Source organism: Athene noctua, chromosome 1 (assembly GCF_965140245.1).
Source record: "Athene noctua chromosome 1, bAthNoc1.hap1.1, whole genome shotgun sequence".
In the NCBI taxonomy this organism is placed as follows: domain Eukaryota; kingdom Metazoa; phylum Chordata; class Aves; order Strigiformes; family Strigidae; genus Athene; species Athene noctua.
The window spans coordinates 39875402-39902060 of NC_134037.1; the positions used below are offsets into that span (position 1 = coordinate 39875402).

Genomic DNA, 26659 nt, shown 5'->3' on the forward strand with positions numbered 1-26659 from the left:
AAATAAGGGGCTGTAATATAAGGTTGAAGATCACAGTCTTTCATTTTGTTGCCAAGCCTCGGTCTGTCTGTGTTAAATCCTTATGCTGGCCTGGCTGTTAGATTTGCTTGCTTCTTTTTTTTTTTTTTTTTTTTTTTTTTTTTAAAAAAAAATACTGGTAACTTCAAAACCAGGCTGAAATACAGTAGGCCTTTTGCAGGTCTAATAATAGTGTCATGTCTAAATATTTTGATTATCCAAAATGTACGGTCATTTTTCTTGAACATGGGTGAATGTTATGTGGAGGAATATCTGTTTGAAAACAGGTAGAATGTCAACAGTATAATTCCTGGTTTTGTTTTAATTGAAATGAGAATAGGCACTTCCTAAGCAGCCTGTACATGAGAGATGGGGAAGGAGAAGCTGCCTTTAGAACTGACCGCATGTCCTACTCTCCCAACTTGTTGGTAGCACCTGTGACAGTAGAAGTTTAAACAACATCTTGCAAAGACAGGTTATCCTGTGTCTTCCCCATTAGTGGAGTGGCTGTGCATTCGAGTGAATGGTTATGTTCACAAGTTAGGCTGTGTTTATACTGGTAGTGCCTTTCTTGTGTGAAAATACTGTCATGCTGCACTGACCACTGGAAATACCGCACGCACAGCAAGCTACACGGATAAGAATGCGGTCTGTCTGGTAAGTGGGTTCAGCCTGTGTTCTTCTCCCATTGTTCTCCATTTGAATAAGGGGAGGACGCTTCCATGTGTTCATCACTGGCTTACTTCTCTTGGACAGAGTTACTGCTTTTCGGCTTTAGTGTCTTGCTTTGCTAGGAATGACTGCTTGGGCTGGGCTGACCAAAAATGCTGATTACTATTCTACTTTTGTTTTTTTTTTTTACTTTGATGGAGCCATATTATATTAAATATGCATTCTGTAGAGAACAGAACAGAAGAAGAGGTATGAAGTATGTTGTAAAAAAAACCTGTTTTGAACATTGTTGAGAAAAAATGGAGATAGAAAAGAAACCAAACTAAATGATAACAGCTAAAGCATGAAATAAAAAAAGGAAGTAATTTATTTGTATGCACATAAATTGTCTTTCAGATTAATAATTGTGTTGCCCTGAGTTGTAGCTGAAAATAAGTTGAATGATAGATAGAAGTGGTAAGCAATACGTTTCCCTCCGAGAGCCTGGGAAGAGGTTAACATTGAAGGATCAAACATTTTCCCCCAATAACTGAAACAAGAAATGAGAAGAAGGCACCAAAGAGACTCAGTAAATAATTTCACTAATCAAGACATCCCTGTTTTTATAAGAAACTTGTACTTCTTCAATATAAGCATAAAAAAATTACGTAAAGCCGAGGAATGGTGCTTTGCCTAATTTGGTTTCTATTATCATTTGCAAAAATCAAAGAGAATTATACCTTTTATTTATGTCTTTTCTGGCTTGCTTCTGAGGATATGGAGAGTGAACAAGTTTTGGTCCAGCCGCTGTTTTCAGATCAGTCAGAAAATGATTCTACTTTACAAATACCTTTGAAATCCATCTGCAGAAAATGTGGAATTCAACACATCACAAAATATAGCCAAAATCTAGATAATGCATAGGTATATGTATGATATGTGACACTATTTCAGAATTAAAATCAGAATAAAGTGATAGAAATGAGCTGAAATTTGAAATGAGTGAATTAGTAGTATCTCAGGACCTCAGGGTATAGTAAAAAAGGAAGTTAGACAAAGTCTTGCCCAAATGCATTGTTTTAAAAGTTACACAATAAGGCAAGGATAAGGTTATGAGAACTTCTGACGTGTTTCTGTTTGGAGACAGAATGTTAAACTTGCCTGAAGCTACATATTATTAGAACGATGCGTATGAATGAATAAAAGGTTCATCTAAATCTTCAATTTTAAAGTTACTGTGAGCAAAGAATAAATAAATAAATTATCAGGTCACTTTTAAAAAAAAAAAAAAAATTGGTAGATTCTGTGTTAAACCATGTATTGGAATATTTAGAGATGTCACAATATGGAGGTGTAGCATTACCCTGGAAGCAAGGCTTCTCTCTCACTACAGGAGAGTTCTGCAACCATAACGTAAGACAGTGAAACTCATGTAGGTCGTTTTTCTGTCAACCAAGTTGAAAAGTATTTGGAAGTTGGCAAACTCTCTTTTAAAACAAAGTGTAGTACAAATCTAGGTTTAAACGCAATCATACTGGTTTGAGTTGGTTTCATTTTTATGTTTGCTATGGCTTTTTTGTTTAACAGTTACTATATTAATTGGATTGACCTGTTTGCCGAGAGTCAAAAGTAAACAAGAAAGAAAAAGAATACCTCAAGATAAGTTTTCCTTCAGTAAGTGCTTGGAAAAGATCAGAAGAGTGCCACATAGTTAAAAAGGAATTGTTTTCAGAGAGCGACCATTTGAAGGCATGAAGCTGAAACATGCACAAGTTAAAATAAATTGCAGTTTATTTTAGAAAGCTTGCCTTGTTACTGTGCTCAGACACCTGGAGAGAACTATCTGAAATCGTGTACTTGCTGATCGATCTTTCCTTAAGAGAGAGGGCAGTAGCCTCAAAGCCTAGTTGGTGTGCAGGAGATGGTCAGTTCCACTGCAAAGCGTGTGGTGCTGGCAGGAGGTACAGAAGCCATGGGGAGGGTGCAGTTGCACTCACACCAGAACATGTTCATTTTCTCTTTGCTAATGATTTTTCCAACCCACCCATCTTTTGTGGTTACCACAGATCTAGCTATGCTGGATACATACCTTTACATATTCTGTTTAGAGTAATCCAAACAACCTTATTTCTAATGTGCAGTCTCAGGATCTTTTTACGAAGGTGGGGAAACTGCTAACTGTGTGTGATATTCAGGTTTAATTGTGGATAGCTGAAAAAGGCCTTACCAGCCCAGGGTACAAGTCAACCTTTTTCAGCATGGCAACAGTTTGTTTTGGTTCAGGGAACAGTATGTGATACACTATATACAATCTTATACTTAATTTCTGAGTAAGGATTTTGTGGTTTTGTTTGGCTTTGCATTGTCAAAGTGAATGGTTGACTCCAGGAGGTTACCTTTCTTTTATTAAAAAAAACCCACAAACAAACCCAAGCCCAAAACACAAATGTTATATTCTGCATTTGGGATTGTTGAGATGTCATCCTGGAGACTGAAATGAAGATTATTAAAAAAATGCCTTTACCCAGCTTGTTTACATTTCTTTGACATATTCATTGCTGCTATAATTTAAATTGGGTATAAAGATGGTAACTCTGTGAGCTGAGATGAAGTAAAGTTTGAGGAAACCTTCTGCGAACATGTCAAAAGAGTGCAGGTTAAATTCTAGGTGGTGTGATTTGATTTTTGTTTTCCTTCAAATGTATCATTTGAATAAGAAGGAAATAGTGACCAGTTCTAGATCTAGGTTGAAATATTGGTTGTTCAAAGACAGTGATCAACAAAGGGAAGGAGGAGACAATAAAAGTACTTGTAAGTGGGCACTGAAGGATAACCATAAATTCCAGGAAGCATGTCCCTATTTTTCTCTCTGTTGTGTTATTCTGACTTAAATTGCCATTAGCTTTTTAATAAAACCTGATATTTTGCATAATTTAAAATAAAAGTGGATATCTGGAGTTTTGTTGAATATTTTATTAGATGTAAAATACATGCTGATCAAGTTATAGTAGATAACTCAGGAATAGTTTGTTGCTAGAAAGAGAAGAACATGGGAAAATATTATTTCAGGAAGAAAATATTTTCAGTTAATGGTTGACCTGAGTTACAATAAAGAAGATGCAAATCATAGTTTTTCATTTACTGAGTGACATAATTTCATATCTGTTAAATCTGAATTATTTGATTTCAAGAAGAATATGATATTTTAAAAGTCGAAACTTTAGTGTAAGTAAGATTTTAGCACTGCTGTAGTGCAAGAGGACTTAACTCTAGAAAAGATGATGTCTGTTAAAATATTACATTGTTACTTGAGCAGCTGTTGTATGCCACTACAGTGCTTTCATTGGCTAATACATTTTTAGTTTGCTTTATTCAGATTTTTTAAATTAATTTTTAACTGTTAGATGTGGTTAGAATAATTACTTGGCATTAAGCCGAAGTTTATTTGAACAGAGAAAACCTTTTATCGCTTTATTACAGCAATGCTTTGAGATCCTTGTATTGAACAGGGCTGCTTTTTTCCTTGTGCTTTGCCACAAACAGTAGGACAGTCCTGAGTAGCATGCGGGCACAGTGCACAAGGGCTGAAAGAAAAGAATCAGTAGAATTCTGTTGGTGGATCTGGGCCCAAAATCAAAATTTGTCTGGTATATCAAACTGTTTTGTAGTTCACCTATTAACTGTTGAAAAGATGTAATAAAATAGGAGTAGAGGGATTAAAATGTCACCCTAGTCTCTAAGAGGCAATTGAAAGAGACGAGTATTTACCAACAAGAGCTGGTAAACTTCTTTCTCCTCCCCTCCAATAAACAGATAGACATGGATTTGATACTTTTTTTACTTCTGAAAAATTATGTTCTAAAGCAAATACTGTAGAGATTGTTCATAATTATAAATTTGTTTTCTTAAACAGTGACAAGAGAAGTTGATTACTGAGACAGCTTGTTGTATGTTCCTTATGAATTTTTAAGCTTGTTGCTTATTCGTCTTTATGAACTCATGTCTGGAATACCGTAAAGCAGCCATAGCAGAAAGAACATTCTGTATTTCTGTCAGACTATGCTCAGTGGTAGACTTGCAGTTTTATTCCAGTCGTCTATCTTCTGTGACTTTCTGCATATGCAAAAGAAGAAAAATTGTACTTAGTTTCTTTTTACTGACAATTTGATTTTTGTGTAATAATAAACATAGTTTGTATATTCTAAAGCCAGGAGGGAGTGCATTCAGTTGGGTGCCTAATCTAACATCTATAGTACAAGCCATAGGTTTTCTCTCATTTAATTTTGTTCGAGTGAGAATCAATCTCAGGAAAACGTCTCGTGTTGATTTAGAAGTTGCCAGTATGGGTAATGCACAGATTGTTATGCTGATTTAATTTAATTTTGTCATGGAAAGGATTTTGAACACTTAAAGCAGTGTTGTTTTTCCTGTCAAAAAATATAATAAGCTGTTTCCACTTGTGAATTTTGACTGGGTAGAAAAGTGTTCTGGAAAGTTATTAATCACAATATTAAATCTTATTAAATGCTGTATACTGTTGCAGGATATTAAGGAGACCATGCTTAATTATAGTTAATTATACGGTCTGGGTTGTTTTTTTTGTCTTGTTCATTTGGATAATAAGGGGTTTTTTGCATCTTTCACTACTGTACTGAATAGCATTTCACCAGAATAACAAGCTCAAATGGTTTGTATTCTTCAGAAGACATTAGAGATGCCTCTTCTTGAAAAATTCTGAAATAAGAGGACTCTGTAGAAAGTCAAGTTAGAAAGAGAGTAATTAGCTGTAACTGGAAAATCTTTATCTTTGGTGATAGTGTATTTCCAACATTTGATTTTTATCTTAACAGACTAGCCTGGGATTTGTAGTATTTATTTTGCTATTCATGCTCTTAAATACTTCTGAGAGGAAGCAAGGCATAATAAATTACCAAATGACAAGGCTTCTGTTTTCCATGTATTCAAATCTGTGTTTGTATTAAGTCTATTTAAATAAAAATGTGTTTCTGCAGTTACCAGCTTGGTATGTGGGCACTGCACACAACTTAAAAAGCAATAGCTCAGTACTGTGAAATTTGATATTTTTCTCAGCTGTTTTCTAATTATCTATTAGTTCTTTTACTGTACATCCCATAGCCACAGTAGAAACAGTAAACAATTTACAAAAGCCTTGAAATATTGCAAAGCTGAAACTCTGAGGAATTCAAAGGGAGCAAGTTTATGAGCTCAGGTTCTTACAGGGGACAGATATTGAAAATTCTTGAAGTGACACAATATACGCAGATTTGTGTTCTATAGCAATCAGCCCCTTGACCTGTACCAGAAAGTGACCGTTTCAGTACTGCAGATTGCTGCGAAGAAGCCAAATAGAGCAATTTTGTGAGGTTTGAAAAATGTAAGAGTGGAGCAGTAACAAACCAAACCTGAAGAGGAGCTTTGGGGTACAACAGATACTTGAGAGATTATGAATCGTTGGGAAGTCTTATAATCTTGTGATTAAGTCGAGACAGAATCTAGATGAAAGCTGCTTTTATTAAGTGTTGATGAAGCTGTTGTTCTTCTTAATCAAGTTTCTTTAGCCTCAGTGAAAAACATTTGGAACCTCTTAAACAGGTTTGGTGTTGATGTGAAACAGAAGGCTCTTAGGCACATGAGTTGTGAAGGATGAGCATTTGCTGTGGAAAACACCACTGTAGCACTATCATCTTGACATAACTCAGAGGAAAACTAGTACCGCCTCATTGATGAAGGGAACTGAAGGCTTCTCTGTGAACATGCTATACACAACGCCCAGCAAAAGGAGATCCACAGCCCCTGGTGACTTCATTCCTTGTCAGAGTTGTTACTTGAAGACTCTACAGGTGTCCTGGTTTTGGCTGGGATAGAGTTAATTTGCCTTTAGTAGCTGGTACAGTGTGTTTTTCATTTAGTGTGGGAATAATGCTGATAGCACATGGATGTTTTAGTTGTTGCTAAGTAATGCTTATTCCAATTTAGAGATTTTTTTTTCAGTTTCCCATCCTGTGCCAGCAAGCAGGTGCACCAGAAGCTGGGAGGGAGCACGGCCAGGACAGCTGAGCTGAACTAGCCAAAGGGATATTCCATACCACAGAATGTCATACTCTGCATATAAACTGGGGGGGGTTGGCCAGGAGGGGCTGATCACTGCTCGGGGGCTGTGGGTATTGGGCAGTGGGTGGTGAGTAATTGTGTCACTTGTTTGGTTTTTTTCCCTTCAGTTTTATTTCTCTCTCTTTTTTTGTTATATCCCTTTTCATTGCTCTTATTGTTGTTGTTATTAAATTTTATTATTGTTATATTTTTTATTATCGTTGTTATTATATTTTATTTACTAAACTGTTCTCATCTCAGCCCACGAGTTTTACTTTCTTTTTTTCCTATTCTCACTCAAATGAGAGAGTGGCTGTGTGGTGTTTAGTCACTGGCTAGGCCTAAATCACAACTATAGGCATCCAGGTATATCCTGAATTCTGCAGCGTCTATTTTTTAGACCCCATGAGAAGATGAAGTGGAAGGCAGTAAGCATCGAGACCTAATTCTGCAATCACGCATGAGTTAAATATGGTTTTATGAAATAGTTTGAAAATGTATAGCACTTCTTGGGTAGTTTCTTCCTCATTCATAATAAGCTTTCTGCTCAGACACCCCCATTTGCTTTTTGTCATCCATTAAAAAGAGGCATGGTTATGTAACAGGTCAATGATTACCTATGTCCAGACTCATGAGAGTGGCTGAACCTTCAGTCTGAGAGGCTTGTCTCATCTCTTTAGGTATACCAAAAGGCAAAAAAACCCAACACAAGCAAAGAATGGTGCGCTTCATGTATTTCGATAAATAAAGGTCTTCCAGGGAGAGTTGGCCCTCATGCTAAATGATGATTGTGGAATGGTAAAATTAATTTTTTTATCCTTTGGGCTGTTTGATGGTGTGGCAGAAAATGCTATTTTTCAATTATTTTGATCTATCATATTTTATTATTTATCTCATTTTCAAAGTAGTAAACCATGAAAAAATGAGATAGACATTGCTAAGCTTTAACATCGTATTCAAATATCAGTTTAATTACAGATGGAAAGGAAAGTATCATTAAGAATACATGATACAAACAAGAGAAGATTAAAAACTATATTTTGGGAAGTCTTCATTCTACACAAAAAGTAAGCTTTGTAGGACAAGTATATTTTTATGTATGAGAGCTAGTAAAAATGGGTGTTCCTGTAGTTTCAATGATCTTAGAATAAAAATAGTACCAGGTTTATAAAAATAATACTTAATATTTACATAGTATCTTCTCTGCATCTCTGTGTTATTATGGCTACTGATATGATTTGGAAGATACATTGTTTAAAATAGAGATTCTTCACTGTGGGGAAAAATATGCAAGAAATTAATTCTTTTTCTGTAACCTCAAAGTATATAAAACTTTTAAAGAAAGAAAAATGAGACCATAACGATAGAGTAGTAAGAAAACAATATATTTTTACTTCTCTATACAAAACTTCATAATGATTAAATTTACTGATAACATATGGATATATGTAAATATCAATGAAATGATTAATTTCATTAGTATTAGCTGGTGTGCAATAGACTTTTCTAAATGTATAAGTTATTCAAAGTTGTTAATGTTTTTGTTTTTAAAAGGAAGAGAATATTCTGATAAGTTAGTAAGCCCCCCCCCAAGCTACCTGTTTATTCCTGTCTTCCTGCTGGTTTTGTCTAACCTTTGGTAATCCTGAATTAGTCCTCTCTCAGTTTTTGGGTTTTTCAAGCACTTGAGTAAGACAGAGCCCTGTTTTCCACTCAGCCATAAGTGGTTGCATTTATGCTTCAGCTGCATAACAAAAGGATGCTGATGCTTTCTTCACTCAGAAAGCATTATTTGCTGTGTCAGATTCTGTCTCTGTCCTTTGTGCCTGGAAAAATGAGATTTGTGCTGCTTTTGTATGTTCCTTCTTTCTTCTTTTTTATTCGTAATACTTTATTTTACTTTTGGAGATCAGACATTGGTGGTTGTGCAGCTGTCTCTGAGAAATCTGTTGGCATTCTACAGCTTTTTCAAAGCAAACCTGATCTTTTTCTGGACTTAATCCAAAGAAAGATGGTTATTATAGAATGAAACCATATATAATACTTTTTTTAAATAAAAAGTGAGATCTAAGTTCTTTATGCCAGTGGGGTATCACAAAATCTATCAATTTGGCACCCAGAATATGTTTTTTAAGTAATGGTTTGCACTTCTGTTCTGCCTGGGAGACAATCTGTCATTATTAGTCTGCCATCAGAGTCAAGAGTGCAAAAGGTTTGTAATTCTTGGCCTTTTTATTCACTCCTGCTATCCCAGCTCTTTTTCTGCCCCTTTGTCCATCCCTTTTTTGTTTTTCTACTTTCTTGAAACTTTCCTTACAATGTTGAGAAACCAGGAGATGAGCAATATGAGAGATAGTAATAAGAATAAAAAAAATTATTAATTGTGGAATTTTGATTGTTCTGTAGAAGAAAAGATAAATGTGATGGCAGAAGAGAGATTTGTTTGGCACCTTATGTGTACCCACGCATGAAAGGTGAGGGGTGAGAGGGTTCTTGAGGGTCCCTTTCCACAACCCAGAGTGGCAGTGAACTGTCTCTGACTGAAGCAACACTTTAAAAATGTTCTTCTAGCACTAAAAATAATGAAGCTTGGGAGGATTAAAGATGGGCTCTTAACAATTTGTCCTCAGAAGCACCTGATAATTAAAGGAACAAAAAGAAGGGAGCAAAAATCTACCAGGGCATTCTGTGATAAACTTGTTGAGATTATGATCATGAAATTTTGAGCCTGATTTGCTACTGTCATAATTTGGAGATATTGGAGTACAGCCTCCTTCATGTTACCTTTTAGAATGCTGAAAAGGTAAAACAGTGCTAATAGTGATGTAGTTCATAGATTTTGGGGCTGTTTCAAGAACATGTCAAAGAGCTGTCCTTCAGGTAGCTGAAAATAGTGGCTAACCAGTCATGGGGTTTTATGTTGTTCAGTTGGTGGTAACTTACTATGAGAACTGTTGACAAAGTTATTAAATAGCAGCCTCATAGCCATTTTGGGAAGAACACTATTTGAAGGAAGGGATGGATATAGTACAAATCAAATAGATTTTTGTGTCCATATAAAACATTTTAAATTGATCTTATATCATAAAAGACAGAAAAGTGTTTATGGTTTTGATCTATCTTGCACAACTGGAGTGTGTTTATTACATGAAGTAATACAAGTTGAATTGTTAGTCTTTCCTGACAGGTCTAAAACCAGTTTAAATTCTGCTCAGCATAAAGTTTAAGATAAGTGGTTTTATTATATCCACCAGCTATAGAACCACCAGAAAGAAATCAGTATGTCACTTTTTATTTCTGCTAATTCTTCTGGTCTATTATTTCATAGGCTCTTTTCATTTCAAACTGTCCTGCTATTTTCTCATATTGCTGCTCACTGGGAATAGGGGCCCACAAGTCATGTTTTCCAGTTGTTTTGGAAGGACTCACTGAAGCTGCTGTTTTCAGCCTGACTCTTATTTATTCTACCTGGTAGACAGTTTGATGAATACAGCTTCTTTATCCCCGTTCCATGGTTTGTTTGGGTGTTTTTGTCTACATGCTTCAGCCTGAGCTTCTTCACACAATTTTCTTCCCATTTTCCTTTGATGAAGACAGAAGAGAGAGCACCTGCTGAGTGTGAAGTCTTCTGAAGCCAAGTATCAGAGAGAACTCCCAAAAGACCCCAGTTAAAAGGGGCACAAAAGCTGCTGTTTTCATAGACATGCTACAGTGGGATTGTTTGAGTTGTAATTGCCTGGGATTAAAGTAGCTTTAAAAACATACTTCTTTTTAACAGAGATTGAATTTCAGGAAATAAATAGTGTATGGCCTATAAAAGTATGAGGAACTAGAGTCTGTTAATTATTTGGTGTAGACTGACTACCATGTAATGAAAATATATAGAGCAAATTGCAAGAGCTTCTGATTGCAGAACACTAGTAAACATATTGTGCGTAGATGATAATAATATAAAAACAAGTAGAGTTCATTGCTGAATTAGAATAGCATGTCTTGTAAAAGGAAATATCGATGCATGAAAGTACTCTTGAATAGTGTGTGACTATTGTGTGTCCTTCATTCTGGTCTTCTGCCTGGGAGTGATTCAGAAAGATGAGTGTCTTCTGTTTTCAGAAGAGATGATTTGTGGAAAGGTGGGTTTTTCTGGTGATGGATACAGGCAAGGAAAAAAAGAAAAAAAAAAAATCCCTTTGTTGCATTGCTTAGAATAAAGAGTGCTTTTGGGAGGGCATTAATTTTTCAGGGATTTTTGTTTGGGGATTTGTTTGGGTTTTTTTAAACAGGACTGGATTACAAATAAACTGTTTTGGACATGTGTTAAATATTTGTGTGCAATTAGCTTTTGTTTAGGATATGCTGTACACTGATTTCAGATTGATATTTTGTAATGTCTTTGAGGAAAATGTAGCGCTCTATACAAAATTGTTTTAATAAGTATTTGGAAACAATAGTTTTGGGGGTTTTTTATTTTTTGTTTTGAACAGGTAATGTCTGTACATGAATTGCAAGCTAGTCTCTAGTGGGGACACTGTGGGAGGATGAACACAGAGGAGCTGGAGCTACTGACTGATTCCAAGTACAGAAACTATGTAGCAGCTGTTGACAAAGCACTGAAGAACTTTGAATATTCCAGTGAATGGGCAGATTTAATATCAGCACTTGGAAAGCTAAACAAGGTACGTCTGGCAGGTGCTCTTGGAAAAGATTCAGGAACTGACAAAGGGAACTACTGTAAAAATACAGAAATGCAATGTAAGATTCTTGCAAATATTTAACAGTCTAAACCAAATGTTGGTTGTGTGCAAGGAGCAAACAAATCAAACAGATGCCTTTGAGACTTACAGTTGAACACTTTGTAATTCTAAGTAAAAGGAAAAGTTATTTACATTTCTAGTGGAAATAAATGCAACATCTTTTTTATTACTAACATTTACTTCTAATGTCATTCAATCTTATTGAAATAATGTGAAAAATAGTAGCTAGTATAAATGTCAGCAATATTTTATGAAGCATGAGTTATAAAATGGGGCTTGGATAATTCATTGACCAGAGAATGTTATCATTCTGATTTAAGAGTTAATAAGTTGAATGTGTAGTATCATTGTCATTTTTAATATCAGTTTACAAATGAGTACAGATTTTGATATCCATAAAAATCTTGTTCTAATCAGTCCTTTTTGTTTCTAGGGATCTCCAGTCAGGGTCATAGTTTCCTTTACACACACACATTTTACCAATGTGAGGCTTTGCAGAATTTGGCATAGAAAATGACAGGTCTAAAGCATTTAGATTCCATCCTTTAAACTTTGTGGAAAGTCAAGAATGCATTATAGTTGGCAATGTCAATGACATCATGTCTTTGTGTTAACTGCCATTATTTCTTTCATTTTTTTGATTGTAACAGTTCTTGCTGTACATGTATACAAAGTGAAGGCTATGATATTAGGAAATAAAAACCTAAAGATGTAAATGCAACTCTTAACGTTCCAGTCCTGAAGTGATTGTATGGTTTCAGGCAGTGGTAAAGTTTTGTATGTTGTCTCACTCTGTGACTGTTTCTTAAAGTTGTCCTGTGCTCACCACCCACAGTTTAATAGTCCTCCTCTTTGAGCTACTGGCAGTTGATTTTAACAAATGGAGATAGCAATTTTTGTCCTCAAAAGGATGAATAAAATGAAACGGATAAGCTGGTAATTAAGGAGCCCATTACAAGTCAAGTTTTAAATGTGGCAATTCCATCTATAGCAAGTGTACAAGTGAAAGGCATTGCAAAGAAAAAGCTCCATGGTGAATCTTGAAAGTTTTTTTTCTTGTGTTGTAACTTAGGTATGTGCTGTGTCTTAGGGACCATGTTCGTGTTAATAAAATATGCATTGGATGTTTGACTTGTTTTGTGCTGTTTTTCTTAATGTGTTGATTTATCAGGTACTACAGAACAACGCGAAGTACCAGGTAGTACCAAAAAAGTTGACGATAGGCAAGCGTTTAGCACAATGTCTGCATCCAGCTCTGCCAGGGGGGGTTCATCGGAAGGCACTTGAAACATACGAGATCATTTTCAAAATCATTGGACCCAAGCGTCTGGCCAAAGATCTTTTCCTCTACAGGTACAGTAGTTCAAACAACTCCCTTCCAAAGGAAGAGTTGAGATGCTTTTGGTTTCCTGCATTTTATATTCATAATATTGCTTTGTTACATAGCAAGAATCAATCCGTTTTTCCCTTGTGTTACTGGTGCTTGTGTGGTACTGTCTTCCCGAGTATTGTATATGAGAAGATAAACAGATCACCAGAACTTTTGTTAGGGACCAACTTTGGTGCTAGAAAAGCTGGAATTTATTATTTCTTCATTGAAATAAATAAAGTTTTGTGAATATATATACAGTATGTACAGTAATTGAAGTGTTAACACTTATTTCAGTCTAATCACATTACATTTTCTATTGTTGTTTAAGTGATATTGGAAAAAAATTTGAGTATATTTTCTCTTTTGGAGAAGCAATCAGATCAACAGAACAGATTGTCTGTTTTGTTCAAATGGGAGACAAGTACAAAATTTTTCTCACTGTCAGTCTCTAGAACTGATGATAATGAAAAGGAAGGATGATCTTGAAAAAGTAAACATAGTGAAAATATGCTGATTCCTAAACCTCCAATAGGTGTTTGGTTGGGTGGGGTGAGCAGACATGAAGCTTTTTATTATATAATGCACAGAGGAATGTGTGCATATATGTAGACACATAGTCACACATGGGTCTTAATCTTTAGCTATCCCTGGAGTTTAAAATTTCATCAGTTTGAGAAACAGTGGGATAAAACAGTATTCTGTTCAGGTAGCAAAGGTGTGTATTAATGCTTGCAAAGAAATTGTATGCCTTAACATCAACTATTCTGTCTCACATTGTCAAGATGTTTATATATAGTTACATTTTGTGATGAGGGAGTGTCTGTTTTGTGTTTCCATATGTTTTTAAAGATTCTGTGAACTCATAGCTCACATCTTTTGCTTGTGCAATGATTCAGTAGCTGAAATAACTCATTAACACTAAGTTCTAGGATAGTGGAAGATGCTATCTTGTGTAATGTAACTAAAAGTTATTGTTACTGATGCTTGGGAGAAGACTGACATTCACTTTAAGGCATTATCAGAGATTCCAGTATTTTTCATGAAAGCAGAATGACAGTGTCTGAACATCAGATCTTGAAGGATGAGTAGTAGCCTTACAAAGAGAGACTGTCGGGTAGTGTGCTGGTTATTGAACAAAAAGACATTTTCTGCAGAAAAAAGAAACCTATTGACAGTGGCAAAACAGTAATTCTTCTACATAGATAAAAGCAAAAATAATTAACATTTTTGAACTTTGGAAATATTTTTTCCTCTGGTAATGTTGTATCCACAATGACTGTTTTTTTAATAGTAGATTTGTAGGTGTATATTTTAAGACCCTTGTCTCAAACTTACCCTTCTTACAGTTCTTTCCTTTTCTTCCTCATGTGTCAAAGGTCTTCTGACCTGAGCCCTCAGTGATTTTGAAAATTGCAGTTGTGCTCATATGCTTTTGATTATTAGTACTGTTTGTAATGATTTATGATATTTAGTAGCAATAGCAAAAATGGTTTTAGTATGTAGGTAACTTCTCCTTAGCTGATCACACTTATAACTTCCATGAACTTACATCCATAGTAAACTCAAAGCATACTTCCAATGTTTTCAATCCTTTAAATGCTACATGATGAACAGTGGGTTTATTGCTAGTTTAAGAATCTGTTTTCAGACTGTTTCTGAAGTAAATATGTACTTTGTTGCTACTTAACATTATAAATGTCTTAAATTTTATCTTTAAGCTATCTTAGTGAAGTAAAGCACAATTATCTTTTCTTACAGAAAAGTATTTCTGTAAATTTCCTCAGATGTTCTCATCCATTTTTAAGTGCAAAGACAATGTATTTTTAAATTTTCCTTTGTGATGTAGTTCAATGTGGGCAAAATTAACATTTTTGTCTTGCAGAGATGCTTTGAGTTTGTCATATTTATTTTATTGGTGAAAGACACAGTCATCGCAGGGCCTTCAGTGCTTGCTATCACAATACTAATAAAGCTCATAATATTTAATCTTGACATACCAACCTGGCAATCTCTAAGGCAGTCGTACTGTGTGGTGATCTATGACTATGCAAAATTCTAAGATAAAAACCTGATACTTATAACTACACTGGACATGCCTGTAACAGTCTTATGATATCAGTGAAATCGTTTCACATGAGAAGCTTCCTAAAAAAAGATAAAATTTATTTTTCACAGTTCTGGACTGTTTCCACTCCTTGCCAATGCCGCTATGTCTGTCAAGCCAACATTGTTGAGTCTGTATGAGATTTATTACCTCCCTTTGGGGAAAACATTGAAGCCAGGACTGCAAGGACTGTTAACTGGGATTCTGCCTGGGTTAGAGGAGGGGTCAGAGTATTATGAAAGGTAAGGATATTTATGTTAATAAAATTATATTCTTGATTTGTGGGGGGGTTTTGCTGCAACTTTTCATTAAATACTTGTATGTGGATTTTTTTTTTTTAAATAGGTGGTATTTATTTTCATTCAGTCATTAATTGCAATGGAGTAGTATGATAGAAGATTCTTAGCATTAATTATGAAAAATTAAGTCAGTTGTTCCTGTTAATGCAAGGTAATTAACATTAAGTGGACTTAGTGTTATATGTTGGTCTCTTCTCCGAAGTAACAAGCGATAGTACAAGAAGAGATGGCCTCAAGTTGCCCCAGGGGAGGTTTAGATTGGATATTAGGAAAAATTTCTTCACCATAAGGGTTGTCAAGCATTGGCGCAGGCTTCTCAGGGAAGTAGTTGAGTCACAATCCCTGGAGGTATTTAACAGACACGTAGATGTGCTTAGGGACATGGTTTAGTGGTGGACTTGGCAGTGTTAGGTTAATGGTTGGACTTGATATTAAGGGTTTCTTCCAACCGGAATGATTCCATGATTCTTGTTATGGATTGGGATATGCAACATGTTAGGAACATGCTGCTTGTTTTCTTTCCATGGGTTTCCTCTAAGATAGTACTGCCATATTATTCCTGGTCTAAAATACATACCTTAACTGAATTTAAGACAAAAAACAAGGCTTCCATCATTAAGATTTACTTATTATGATATCTAAATTGTCACTAAACTACCTATGTAAGCGACAGCAATAATCTACCTGTCTTTGTAGGTTATTACTCTTATTTCTAGCAGAGTGGCTTGAGAGGTAAAAGCTCTTATTATCCAGCAAGCCTAAGACCCAGTTGAGTTATCTTGACCATGGTGTCTGGGGTGCTGGGTTAGAATCTTGATATATTAGAGGATGAAGTTGCCGTCCAAGGCTTTGAGTTGTTGGAATTGTTCATATACTTACATATTCTTTATATTTCTGACTTCAGAAGCTAGAATTTTCACGACTTGTATGTGAAGAGCAATTTAACACTTCTTCTATTTACATGTAGGTAGATAAACACAGTGTAGTTGGCATCACTACAACAGGGAACAAGGGCTACTCAGCTTGCCTCCCAGCATCTGCTATAGGGTGTAGAGGTGCTGCCACACAAGTGGGGAGAATTGAGGACAGGGGAAGGGATGGCTTGTAACTTCAAGAAAAAAAGAATTGTGACATTTTTATGCCCTGTTATTGCCAAAAGTGCTCAGTGCAGGGACTGAGAAGGCAAAAGCCATTTGCTTGATTCTTTCCTTCAGTAGCTATACTTCCCTGCTGTCTCTCTGAAACATCTGTCTGTAGCAACACTTGGCTTTAAGTAGCAGATGAGAAAGTTATTTGGCTCTTTGAACACAAGAAGTACATAAGGAGAAGCTGTGGGCAGGCAGAAGCATTTTGCAAGCCAGGCTGGCCCACAGGCTTGCTAGCTGGATCACTGTTCAGGCTCTATTATAAGGTTCATTGTGTAACTGGGGCTTGTCTTGGCCTTTCAGAAGAAAGCTTTGACCTTCCTGTAACAATTTATTTTTGTGTTTTCTAAAACTGGGGGCAGGGGCAAGGGCTGTGATACATGCCCTAATTAAACTGACTTGATTTTACTGCAGAACGAACACACTGTTGGAGAAGGTTGCCTCGGCTGTGGATCAGTCGGCGTTCTACAGTGCTCTCTGGGGTAGCCTCCTCACAAGCCCTGCAGTTCGCTTGCCTGGGATCACTTATGTCCTCTCCCATTTGAACAGGAAGCTTTCAATGGAGGATCAACTCTACATAATTGGCAGTGACATTGAATTAATGGTAATGTTTTGTTGGAACAATGAAGACATCAGTGTTACTTATATAAGTAATAATATACTTCCCAGGGTTTAGATGTCTTCTCTGTCTTTGAAAATAGCCTTTGAAGAGATAAAAGTGCATGCTTATTTTTATAGCTCCGGTTAAGCTTATGGGTTTTGTGCATGATAAAGATGATGCAGTGCTGAGTTAATGTTTCAGAACTGCTTAGGTTTTGTATAAAACTTTACATTCATGACACGCTTCAGTTAAAAGTTATTGAATTTTGTTGTATTTTTTGAAAAATACATAGACTATTATTTTGTCTTAAGATATTCATTCCTAATATAAAAAAGCAAAAGCTTAATGTTTGTATAGTTCATGGAATTTGTGTTGATTATGTGTTTCTGCAGTGATGAAACTTTTTTTTACTGTTTTGTCTTGTTTCATTATTCAAAATTTTTAAATAACTTCATACATATTACTATTTATAAAAAACTGTTCTTATTTTGTGAGTATTCTTATATCGATCCTCTTAAAATAATACAGTAGATAACTATTTCGGGGGGTCTGTTGTTACTTCAGGTGGAAGCAGTAAGCACATCAGTGCAAGATACCAGTGTTTTAGTGCAGAGGAGCACATTGGACCTTATCCTTTTTTGTTTCCCTTTCCACATGAGCCAGGTAGGTTATTAACATAAAAGATGACAAACTCCTGAATGTACTCCACTTAAGTCAGTAGCAGGATTTAGTTGGTCTTCATTAATGATTTTCTCCAAGCTTGAATGAGTCATATGTAAGAGTTTCTCTGATAGGCTTGGCAGTTCTCATGTTGTGATCTCTGCCCTTCTGCTTTTTAACTTGATGTGTTAACTTTGAAGTTAACTTTAACTCTGTATATGCAAACTCAGTATAAATTATGATATTCAATCTCTGCAGAAGCTTTTAATTTGCACTGATTTGATGAGAAAACAGATTATCTGTTTGTGTGCAGGTTTCCAATTCTCGGTGTTCAAAAGCAGCAAAAGTTAATCCTCTTAGCATAACTGATTCAAAACACTAGAGAATTGAAAATGATTATTGGTTTGGGGTGAGTAGTTAGCTCTAGAAATAGTGGGAGATAGACCTTAGAACTTCTAGATAGTTCTTTTTTTACTGCATTTATTGTTAGTCACTTTCTGGTTTTAAATGATCCATTATTTATTTTACTCCCGGAGGAAAACTTATACTAGGTTGATTCTCACCTTGCTAGAAATTATGGAAAACCTGCACTTTCCTGTAAAGAGCTGTGTTCTTGCTTGTGAAAGTAGTTTATTCATATTTATCAGTTGTTATAGGAATATTTGGAGTGTCTCTGTTTAGGTGCTAGAATGGTGAAATTATCAATGTAGCATTTTTTAAATAGTAACACAAATATTTAAAGTAATAAGAGATGGAAAAGTATATAAAACACTTCAGGGTTTTTTGGGTGTTCTTTTTTGTTTGTTTGTTTGGGTTTTTTTACAATTAGAATTTTTACAATTTAGTTGAATTTGCTTCCAAAGCTTTTGCCTAATAAACAGAATGAGATGTGTTGTAACAAAAATGAGCTATTAATGGAGTCAGGTATTTTTGCTGTTGGTAAAGGGTGCATACTGTTACAGTGTCTGTTCCAAATAATCCTATTTTGGTTTCCTAAAAGCAAGATCATGTTTTCTTGCATTATGCCAAATTCAGAAATGTCAGAACACAGAATTAACTATGTTTTAGTGCACATCAAACTGCTAGCAAAGAACAAGTGTTGCTTTTAATAGTTTAATTGTCTTTGTACATTCTTCAGGCAACACGTCCAGACATGATCAGAATTTTGTCAGCAGCCCTTCATGTGGTACTGCGCAGGGATATGTCACTCAACCGAAGGCTTTATGCATGGCTTCTAGGTAGGTTTGCATTTAATTGCATTGTTCACTAAAAGTGGGGAAATGATCTTGCTCATTAGCTGTATTTTGCCATACTGTGGAGAAGAGTTCTTGGAAAAATTAAATACTTGATTTGTATCATAAGGAAGGAAGGGACTATCTCTATCCATGACAGAAAAGATGAAGAATGTCATGCTGGAACTCTTTCCTGTCATATAAATTATTAGTGCACTTTCCTATAGCAGAAATTATGGGCCACATTCAGGGGTAGAACCTGGTGCACTAGGCCCATGTAAAGAGATACTGAAAGGCAACTTTTGTCTCTCTAAAAACTTAAAATGGAGTAACCAGAGAACAGGCATTATAGAGTGTAAATGGCAGTGGGAACACAACAGCATAGAAGGGATGAAAATAAGACAATGTTGAAAAATGTTGATATTATAATGATGGATGCTTGAGTATGAAGACTTCAAGCTTCATTAGATATTTGCATGGTTGAATTAACAAATCACCGATCACTTATGTTCTCCATGCTACTAGAACATTATTTCAGTGCCTTTCTGGGGTAAAGATTGATCAATGACAGGATGCACGCTTTTACTTCTACCAAGTGGCAGAATATCAATATGCATTTAATTTTTGCATGTGAAACCAGTGTGTAATTAGAAGATGGTTGCAGAGAATTAGAAGACTAACTGTTTAGGGAATATTTAGAAAACTAGGAATTAGAAAATTTTAGAAGACATTTACTGTTATTCAGCCTTGTTATTTTAAAGAAATGAAAATTGTGGTCACATGAAACTAGTCTGTTACTTTTTAAAACCACTTTCAGCACACTTTGAGAGAAATCAGGATCTCTCAAGAGTTACTAAGAGTGTCAAGAAACTGGAGACAGAATAGAAAGACAAAGTGGTTTCTCTGCTTGAGGGGAAGACTGTTTTACAGCCTGCTTTAAGCTGTTTGGCTTCCCAGCTCACAAGCAAGCACGTATGTGCTTCTCAGGCTATCCAGGACCCTTCCCAACAGCTCTTGCATCTTTCCCAGATGATAAGACATCAGAGGCAGGTAGCCTGTGGGTGACTGGGGAGCAAGGAAGTAAGTAGTCAAGAGATGTGAGAGAGAGAGAACTGAAGTTATGAAGAGAGGTAGAAAGTTAGTAACAGTGTTTTGCGTGAGGGGATTGGTTTTGTTGCTGTAGGATTTGCAGGGATTTAGAAGATAAATATGAAAAAAGATCAGCTTCTTGAGTTAATAATTTCTCAAGACACTGACTTCTAAATTACCTTTTAAAGAAAGACAGTGAAATGCACTGTCATGCTCCATACCTACATCTTCCAATTTAGGGAAAAAACAATTTTTGGATTAAACACTCCACTAATGTTTCATCTAAATTTGGTGGGTTAGATGTATCTTTTTCTGTCATTGAAAAAGACCTTTTGTTTAAAGATGTGTTTAAAATAACATGCTGGTTTTTTAGTCGTGGAACCTTCTTTTATAACTATTTCATGAGCATAGTCTCCACTGAACGTAACATAACTTCAGAAGTAGTTTTACAGTGACTATTCCTGGTCCTGTTCTATGAATAACTCCATTTGCTATATATTTGGACAGACCTTCTGGCAATATCGCTTTTTTTGCTTGTTTTTCTTTTGACGCTGTGCTGCAGTTATATTATTACGATATTCTACTCCTAATATGAAACATTGGGGGAGGGAAGTCAGTTATGTTCAAAGAGTCTCTGAAGCCTGATGTTCTGTATGGCATTATTTAATTCCAGTGTTAGCTATTCCTTCCTATTGTTTTATAGTTGGGAGTGGTCTATTAACATTCTTTAGGCATAAAAATCACATTACATCTCTTTAGATTCAGATTAGTTTAACCATTGTTAACAGTGGGTGTTTTAAGTTGCTGCTAAAGGGCGTGCAGCTTCTCAGGCTTTCCTTCTATTTTTGTAACTTCAGGACAAAAACTGTGGAAAATGCTTCTGTGGAACAGTGTGATATCCTGATGACTACTTGTTCTGGGTGTTTTTAAATTTTTTTTTCCTTAAGCCTGTTTTTTTGTAGAATAAAAAATTTACTTGGCAAAAGAAAGAAGCAGACTTACAAAACAAAGTTCTATCTCCTTCATGTCATTTTGAATAACAAATTGATTTTGTGTAACATGCCTGATATTCTCTGAGTGCTTTGGTCATGTCAGTGTGTTTTGGTGATCATCTCTTTATATTTAAAATAATGAATTTCATTTTCTTATAATATTAATATTGAAATTTTTTTGTGGGGCAGGTTTTTTGCTAGGACTATGTGGTTCGTGCAGTGTTTGTGAGCATTTGTTTCTTTTGTACAAGAAGTGATTTGGTTAATAACATTGCATAAACCTAAAGTTCGTAATTTGTGTGCACACTGCTTGCATGGAAGTATCACTTAGTTTCCTGTATTAAACTCTGTAAAATCATCTTTCTCTTGCCAACATTACTTGGACTTCATCTTGGTAAGTTATCAGTGCTAGTGTGTTGATTTCTAGTTTAAAGAAATTGGCAAAATATTCTCTTAAGAGACAAATAGTTATTTCCTGTGTCTTTTGTTTGCTTGAAGGTTTTGATAATAATGGTGCCCTTATAGGACCCAGAAGTACAAGGCACAGCAATCCTGAGGAGCATGCCACTTACTATTTCAACACCTTCTCTAAAGAGATGTTAGTCCAGGTAGCTATATGATGTTTTATTGTGGCATATATCTTCATAAATGGATGCTGATCAAAGTTGCTGTATCTTTTATCTTTTGACTTGCCATTTCAATGTGACTGTCTAATTTATGTCTTTGTGGTACTGTGTCCTACTCTTCTAAAACCATCTCAGGTAAAATTAAGACATGGGATAATGTGTTTCTTCAGAATAACAATATGATCAGGACAAACACTAGATTTCTCTCTTTTCCCCAATAAATATAGCATACATGAAAGATAATTTGATTATGAACCCAGCACCCTGGAGCCTGTTCTTCCATAAAATGGAATTGGAGAATTCTCTTCTATTTCTGTAAATATGGAAACTGCTCTGTGTCTTGGGAATCAGAAAAAAATTGATCAGATAGTACTACTCAGAAGGTCAGAGTAAGAAGAGTCTTCCTCCACTCTCTAGCCAAGGGGAACATCTTTTCTGCTGTCTCTTGGCAGTCAGTAACAGTTGAGCAAATTGGCAGTAATACTATTTGACCCTTAAAGCTTTGCCAAGTCAGCTGAGATCACCTGGCCTCAAGAACTGTGTTCCTTCTCTCACAGTAATTAAAGCATACAGATGTCTTTCAAGATGCTGTGAGTCTAATCTTGAGATCAAGAAGACATTTTATCATTAAGGCAAATTGATCAGGAATTTTATGATATTCAGACAGGATTGTGGTGCTACATATGGGAATGAGAGTGGGGATTCCAATATTAGTAGCTGGCAGAAGAATGTTCAGCTCATCATAACTTAAAGCTGATATCCAGCACAGAGGTAGCATTTTCAGTTTTATTTGAAGGTAATGAGATCTGCTGTTCTACTGGTTAGAAGGAGATCCCAGAATGCCAATGCAGCAAGGGCCTCAGTGGCACTCTTTCACCCTTCTCTTGTCACACCCTTCTGCCTCACAGCAGATGATACAGAAATTATCCAAGTGCAGAGGAGAGGTCTGAATGAGATTGTTTTGCACGTGCCCTCTGTACTCAGCTTTTAGCAACAGTTAGGCATTTGTTAACAGGTTGTGGTCTTCCTTTTAAATCTGTCCATCTTCCTAGCTTAATCAGGCTCATTAAAGCTTTTCTGTCTGTAAAAGTGTAGAGTTTATATAGTCTGTTTGCTACAGTAGAATGGAGAGTGGCCATTTTTTATAATGTGCATAATTCACTTGACTTCGGCTTTAAAATTTTTTTATGGACATTCAAATCAGTGGCTTGCTCTACGTAATACAAATTGCAAATGCATTCTGAAACCATTTGCTGTCTTTTGAAAGATTTTAAAAGCATTGCTCTCTTCTGCCTTCTTCCCTAGCAGTCTCTTTGTGTGTTCTTTTATCTTGTCTACCCCTGTCTTACTCATTGATACAATGTACTGAAAATTCTGACCTTCTAAAGGCACATTCAAGTACAGAAGCTTTTTCTTTCAGGGAACTGGCTGATAATACTTCATTTATAGCAGATAACAAGGTCAAACCTGTTTTCCTGCCTCTCTTCTTTCCCATCACTCTTGTTTCTCTTCTTTGTCCTCCTTTTTTAGAAGCTGTAAAAGAAATAAACTAGTTTTGACTCAAACAGCGAAGCCAGCACAGAGAAAAAAACTGAGCAAGATCTGTGACAGTTTCCTTGGGCTTTTTTTAATTCCACAGCTTGTGCCCTAAACTGCTTCTGTATAGAAACTCAGTTTTCCCATTTGTTTTGAAGTTGTCATTGTTATTTAGTCAACTTGGTCAAGAAAGCTTTCCTTTGAATAGGTGGGTGTATCCTAGATGGACAGATTATTAAGCCCTTAATATCTACATGACTTACCTTCTCAAACAATTTCTTCATCGCTTTTCATGTTTTCCCTTTTATTCTTATGAGATTTTGAGTTGGCATCTCTTTGTAATATTATATTTTGTCTTTATGTATATACAAATTATACAAATACCAAGTATTTGTATAATTATGTATGTACATATTATACAAATACCAAGTTCTGTTTCATAGAAATATCCTCATAAGCAAAGTTGAGAGACTGCTTAGGTATGGAATGAGCTGCAGTGAAATCTAGTACTGGTCTCTACTACTGAGAATTTTCCCTTTATATAGCTTTTATTGCCTCTTTGTTTCAAAAACTGTTTTTTGTTTTCCTGATATGCTTTTGCTCTTTGTAGGCAATGGTTGGAATATTACAAGTTAATGGGCATGGAGAAGAAAGCACCTTAATGCAAGACTTAAAGCCTTTTCGAATTCTTATCAGTTTGCTGGATAAGCCTGAACTAGGTAATTTTCATATTACTTCTAGTCTTTAATTTGTTTTATGTGGTTTTACTTTGAGAATTTTTCTCTCCTGTTGATCAAATTGAAAAAGCTGTATTCTTAGTACTGCCAGCTTAGCTAGAATTCTTAGTTCTTCCAAGCTAATAATTTAATGTATTCATTAGATTTACCTTTTATCAAATGCAATTTCTTCTGCTTTCAACACAGGAAATAAGTTAATGTCATAGGGAGAACTGACTGCATTTTGGAAGAAATGCAGATTGGATCTTTTCCATTTCTATAATCAAATAGTGACTTTCACTATTTCAAATGTTCAGCTGTTGCTTTTGGGAATAATCTGCTCTTTCTTCTAATATACACATAAAGTTGAGAGATACTAAGAAAACAGTTTTTTATCACAAGAATTTATTCAGAGGAAGCAAGTATTTATTTTGTGGGTGTTTGGTTTTTTTTAATTTCCCTTTCCCCCTTTTAAAGTGTTTAAATGCACTTTTTAGCAGGTGAGTGGAGAGGACTATGGGACTAAAGTAGATGAAGCAAAAGTATTTACAACAATTAAGTGTAAACCTTTTCCTTTTTCATTGGAGTAACAGTTTGGAGGTGACTGAAAAAATCAAAATAGTTTTTGAAGTCTATTCTAAGATTTGGGGGCGACACATTAAAAATGTAAAAGTACACTAATTAAAGAGTAGAACTTGAAAGGATATGGTTAAGATAGACCACAAAGAACAAAATATCTGACAAGAGTTTGTCATCTTCATGGTAATTGGATTTCTGGGGATCAGTTTAAATTTTCAGAGGCAATGTGTGTTAAGATTTCATGAACTAAGCAGAGCTGTGAGGATTCTTTCAGCAAACTGAGATGGAAAAAGCTAATAAGATTTCTACTTAACTTAGTGAGCACACTCTCACTGAAGGCAGCTCAGGGTAGGAGAAAACATGAAAAAGCACAGGGTATTTCAAGCACTTTGTGAACTCATTTCAAAATGAGTTTGTGATGTTGGGGTTTTTTTCTAACTTGAGATTTAGCTTAAATATGAAAGAGATTGCTATTTCAAAAGGAATCCTGCAGACTGTATCCGGAATTAAAGAAAACCTGCTTCAAAAGAAAAGGAAGATGCTAAAAATATTTTGACTCATATTTGCATTTAAATATTTGAGTATATTTTCCATATAATAATAGTATGAGCTAGCTTATGGGTGGGCATTTGAAACTGTTTGGCTGAAAACTATCTTTGATAAGGAATCTGTGTAGTCACATTAGCTGGGCTAATAATCCCTCAAAGAGTGTATGTTGGCTTGAACATGGGCTATACTGACGTGACTGCATAGCTTTTGAGCTAGGTGTGTCTATATCCAGCCATCACTGTACACACATCGTATGGGAAAAGAACTCCACTTGTGCTGTATATATTCCCAGGCTTTACAATTGCCTGTGTGTATTTCTGGAATGCAAAGGAACTTCTAAAAATGAGGTAGTTCATGAAATTGAACAGAAGGAATTTTATGGTTTTGGTGTGAGCAAAGCTACCTAATGATTTGGATAGTTTTGAGATGTGGACTGTTAGTGGTGTTATAATGCATGACTGATTGCTGATATTTCTCCCTAGGTCCTGCCATCCTAGAGGATGTATTGATTGAAGTTTTTCGAACGCTGTATACACAGTGCAAAGCAGAACTGGAGCTTCAGGCAGAACCTTCTTTCAACAAAGACCACACACAGCTAAGCAGGTGAATAATGAGTATAATGTATTTTGTATTAAATAATATATCTTTTTGTGGCTGAAACCATGACAGTGAAGTCTGTGGGACTGTGGCCTGGTTTCTTCATGGTACACAATCTGTTGACATTAATTGCAACTTCTGTGCTCAATGCAAAAGTCTGAAGGGCTATGGCTTTATTTATTTTTTTAATATTTAGCATATGTTTTATTCTTTATCCATAACAAAAATGCTTGATGCAGCTGGAAATAAGTAGGTCAATGGTACAGATTAGTTGTGGCATTCTTTACATCTGTGTTCTTCCCCCCCCCCCCAAAAAAAAAAAAGTGGACTGATGAGCTTTTTTTGTGGAGTAAAAATGAAGAGTGCCAGAAGACAGCCAGAGAGGGGGATAAAAAGAGTTTCAAGTTTTAAGGTGAATATCTTTAAAGGTGGAGAGAAGAGTGAAGTTCAAAGCCATGAGGGAGAAGCAGCTGTAGGAATGATCATGGGGAAACAGATCTATTAAAAATGTGGTTAGAAGGCAAATACTAAAGAAAGAATGGAGAAGAAACCTAGCAACTGTGAAAAGACATTGATATGAGTAGCCTGACAATATACTGAACCCTAGAGCAACACCCGCTGTAGGGATGAGGGGAGGATAATTTGTCAGTGTTAACTGGCAGTGGGTAAACTCGATGTGATAGTTACATAATTCAGAAATGAAGTGTAAAAATATAAAATGTTCTTTTTCTTTCAGCAAACTTAGAGAAAACAAGAAAACAGCAGAATTGATTAAAACTGCCAATCTTCTTTTTAATTCATTTGAGCCTTATTATATGTGGGATTACATTGCTCGTTGGTTTGAAGAATGCTGCAGGTAGGTTAAAATACGTAATCTGTGTATGTGTAAAGTTGAAGTTGGCTTTTGTTTTAAGCTTTTTTCCTTAAAAAAAGTTAGTCTAATGTGATCATGTTGTCTGTAAGTCTTTTTCTTCCCCAGCCCTTTAACTTTGTTCTTTGGCCAGTTTCAACCAAACGTGATTGGTGGT

General features: G+C 35.6%; 1 protein-coding gene across 1 annotated transcript in view; it reads left to right on the top strand.

Moving 5' to 3' along the window:
* The window catches only part of DOP1A (DOP1 leucine zipper like protein A), a 68471-nt gene that overhangs the window by 1224 nt on the left and 40588 nt on the right, over window positions 1–26659 (top strand). Inside the window, exons 2-11 of the mRNA XM_074895957.1 lie at window positions 11265–11456; window positions 12706–12887; window positions 15082–15252; window positions 16869–17058; window positions 17620–17718; window positions 18854–18953; window positions 21554–21636; window positions 23801–23909; window positions 25517–25637; window positions 26368–26487. Coding sequence (XP_074752058.1) covers window positions 11319–11456; window positions 12706–12887; window positions 15082–15252; window positions 16869–17058; window positions 17620–17718; window positions 18854–18953; window positions 21554–21636; window positions 23801–23909; window positions 25517–25637; window positions 26368–26487 — 1313 coding nt within the window. The 5' untranslated portion in view covers window positions 11265–11318. The remainder of the gene's footprint in view (window positions 1–11264; window positions 11457–12705; window positions 12888–15081; window positions 15253–16868; window positions 17059–17619; window positions 17719–18853; window positions 18954–21553; window positions 21637–23800; window positions 23910–25516; window positions 25638–26367; window positions 26488–26659) is intronic.